Raw genomic sequence first — 1,823 nt, 5'->3', positions numbered from 1 at the left:
GCAAGCAGACAGACAGACAGACAGACAGACAGACAGACAGACAGACAGACAGACAGACAGACAGACAGACAGACACATATGACTCACCTAGTACACCATACGACGCCCCTGAAACTGCTACTCCTGGGTGAAAACTTGTGGGTCTCTCCGCTGCCCGGTGCTGCTGTTGCTGCTGCTGGTTCTGTTGCTGCTCTTGCTGCTGCTGCTGTTGTTGTTGCTGTTGTTTTTGCTGTCCATGACGCGCGTATCCCCCCTCTCGACCACCACCACCATCACCACCGCCGCCACCATCACCGTCATAACCAGGGGCACGGCTGGGGTCCCCAGGAGGTGAGTTCGAGTCCACGGGCAAGGAGCCGGTTCTCAGAAAAGAGTGCACGTTGTTTCGGTGAATGATCTGCTGGCGCAAGAGCCGGTCCAGGGACTCCTCCATCTCTTGGTCAAGGGGCAGGGTGGGAAGTGACCGGGACGCTCCTGAGAGGGAGGAGGCAGAAGGGCGGGTAAGGATTGTGAAAATAAAAGTAACAGAAATTTGATTTCTTAGGAGACTGCTGAGAAAATCGTGGAAGGAAAAGAAATCAAATGAGGTTGTGCCACGTGGGACAATCACTGTTAAAAACAATCAGGAAACGACAAATGCAGTTTTTGGGACACCTGAATAGACATAAAGGTCTTGAACATCTAGATCTCACTGACAACATTGAAGGCAAACTAGGCAGGGGTAGGCCCAGAGCAACCTACTTAGGGAACCTAAACAAATGGGTAACGGGGCAAGATAAGGGAAACGTAGTTTTTTTAAGAGCATCCGAGCAAAGGAATGAAAGGAGAACCATGATCGCCGATGTCTGTCGCAGATCTGGCACTGGATGAATTTGTCGGGGTTTTGTGGCACTTACAACACAAACAGGTCACATTTGAATCGAAGTTTGAAATGATAAATACCCTGACTGAAGATAAGCACGGCTCTCACTCAGTACTGTCGCTATTTCTACACAACAGATACACAGACTAGTGTTCTAGGGAGTAACATGCAAAGGAAAGAAGGAGAAAAATAAGAACGACGGGTATTTAAAAGAGAAGAAGGAACAAACCATACTAGAGCTCCCGCCAGCCACTCACAAACTAGGGTGGTCCGGTTTGAGAAAAGAGAAGCAAATCATCACGATAACGGTCATTGAGAGCATGACAGACGGACAGAAACAACAGAGGGTGAGAAAAGAAGTTGGACCTACCAGCGGCACCCTTCAGCCACCTGCAAAACAAATGTGCGTGTGTGTGGATTGTGGGAAGGGGGGGGTTACAGTTGTGGTTAAAGACGCGACGGCAAAATAGTGGCACTCCACTGACAAGGCACCTTCAATAAAAGTAGTGAGCACTCGTCTGTGTAACTGCAGCGTAGAAATAGCGATGGTGCTGTGCGAGAGCCTTGCTATTTTCAGTCATGGTGTGAAGCATTTCTAACGCTATACTGGCATATCCCATACAGGTAAACGTAAGCTTGCATTCCTGCTAGCGTCAAAAGACGAGAAATTCTCTGGCATCAAGAATGTTGAAGACACAGCAACTGGCAGCGTATTTCGTTGATATGTCGCTACACCGGCTATGTTATCAAGTATGATTTTCAACACTACATTCTGTCCTATCAACTGTTGTTTAACATTTCTCTTGCCAAGAGCAACATTGGCGTGCAGACTGCACAATGACAAGAAACGCAACCATTCAGTGAGAAAAATGTCACACATCGTGACTACCAATTATTGTCGTATATGTTATTGTCATATATAAGACATACACAAACACACTCATATACACACACACACACA

The 1,823-nt window shown here is 47.3% G+C and overlaps 1 protein-coding gene across 1 annotated transcript in view; it reads right to left on the bottom strand.

The window, feature by feature from the left end:
* LOC101851784 overlaps positions 1-217 on the bottom strand; it is a gene marked incomplete at its 5' end in the record, with an annotated part of 194,265 nt that extends 194,048 nt beyond the window's left edge. The window contains 1 exon segment of the mRNA XM_005091039.3: positions 88-217. Within this exon segment, the coding sequence (XP_005091096.2) occupies positions 88-217 (130 nt within the window).
* Between the last annotated feature and the right edge of the window lie 1,606 nt (positions 218-1,823).

This window comes from Aplysia californica, unplaced genomic scaffold (genome assembly GCF_000002075.1).
Source record: "Aplysia californica isolate F4 #8 unplaced genomic scaffold, AplCal3.0 scaffold00025, whole genome shotgun sequence".
Lineage (NCBI taxonomy): Eukaryota > Metazoa > Mollusca > Gastropoda > Aplysiida > Aplysiidae > Aplysia > Aplysia californica.
Note: the sequence above shows the minus strand (reverse complement) of the source record. Positions and strands in the feature narration are given on the sequence as shown.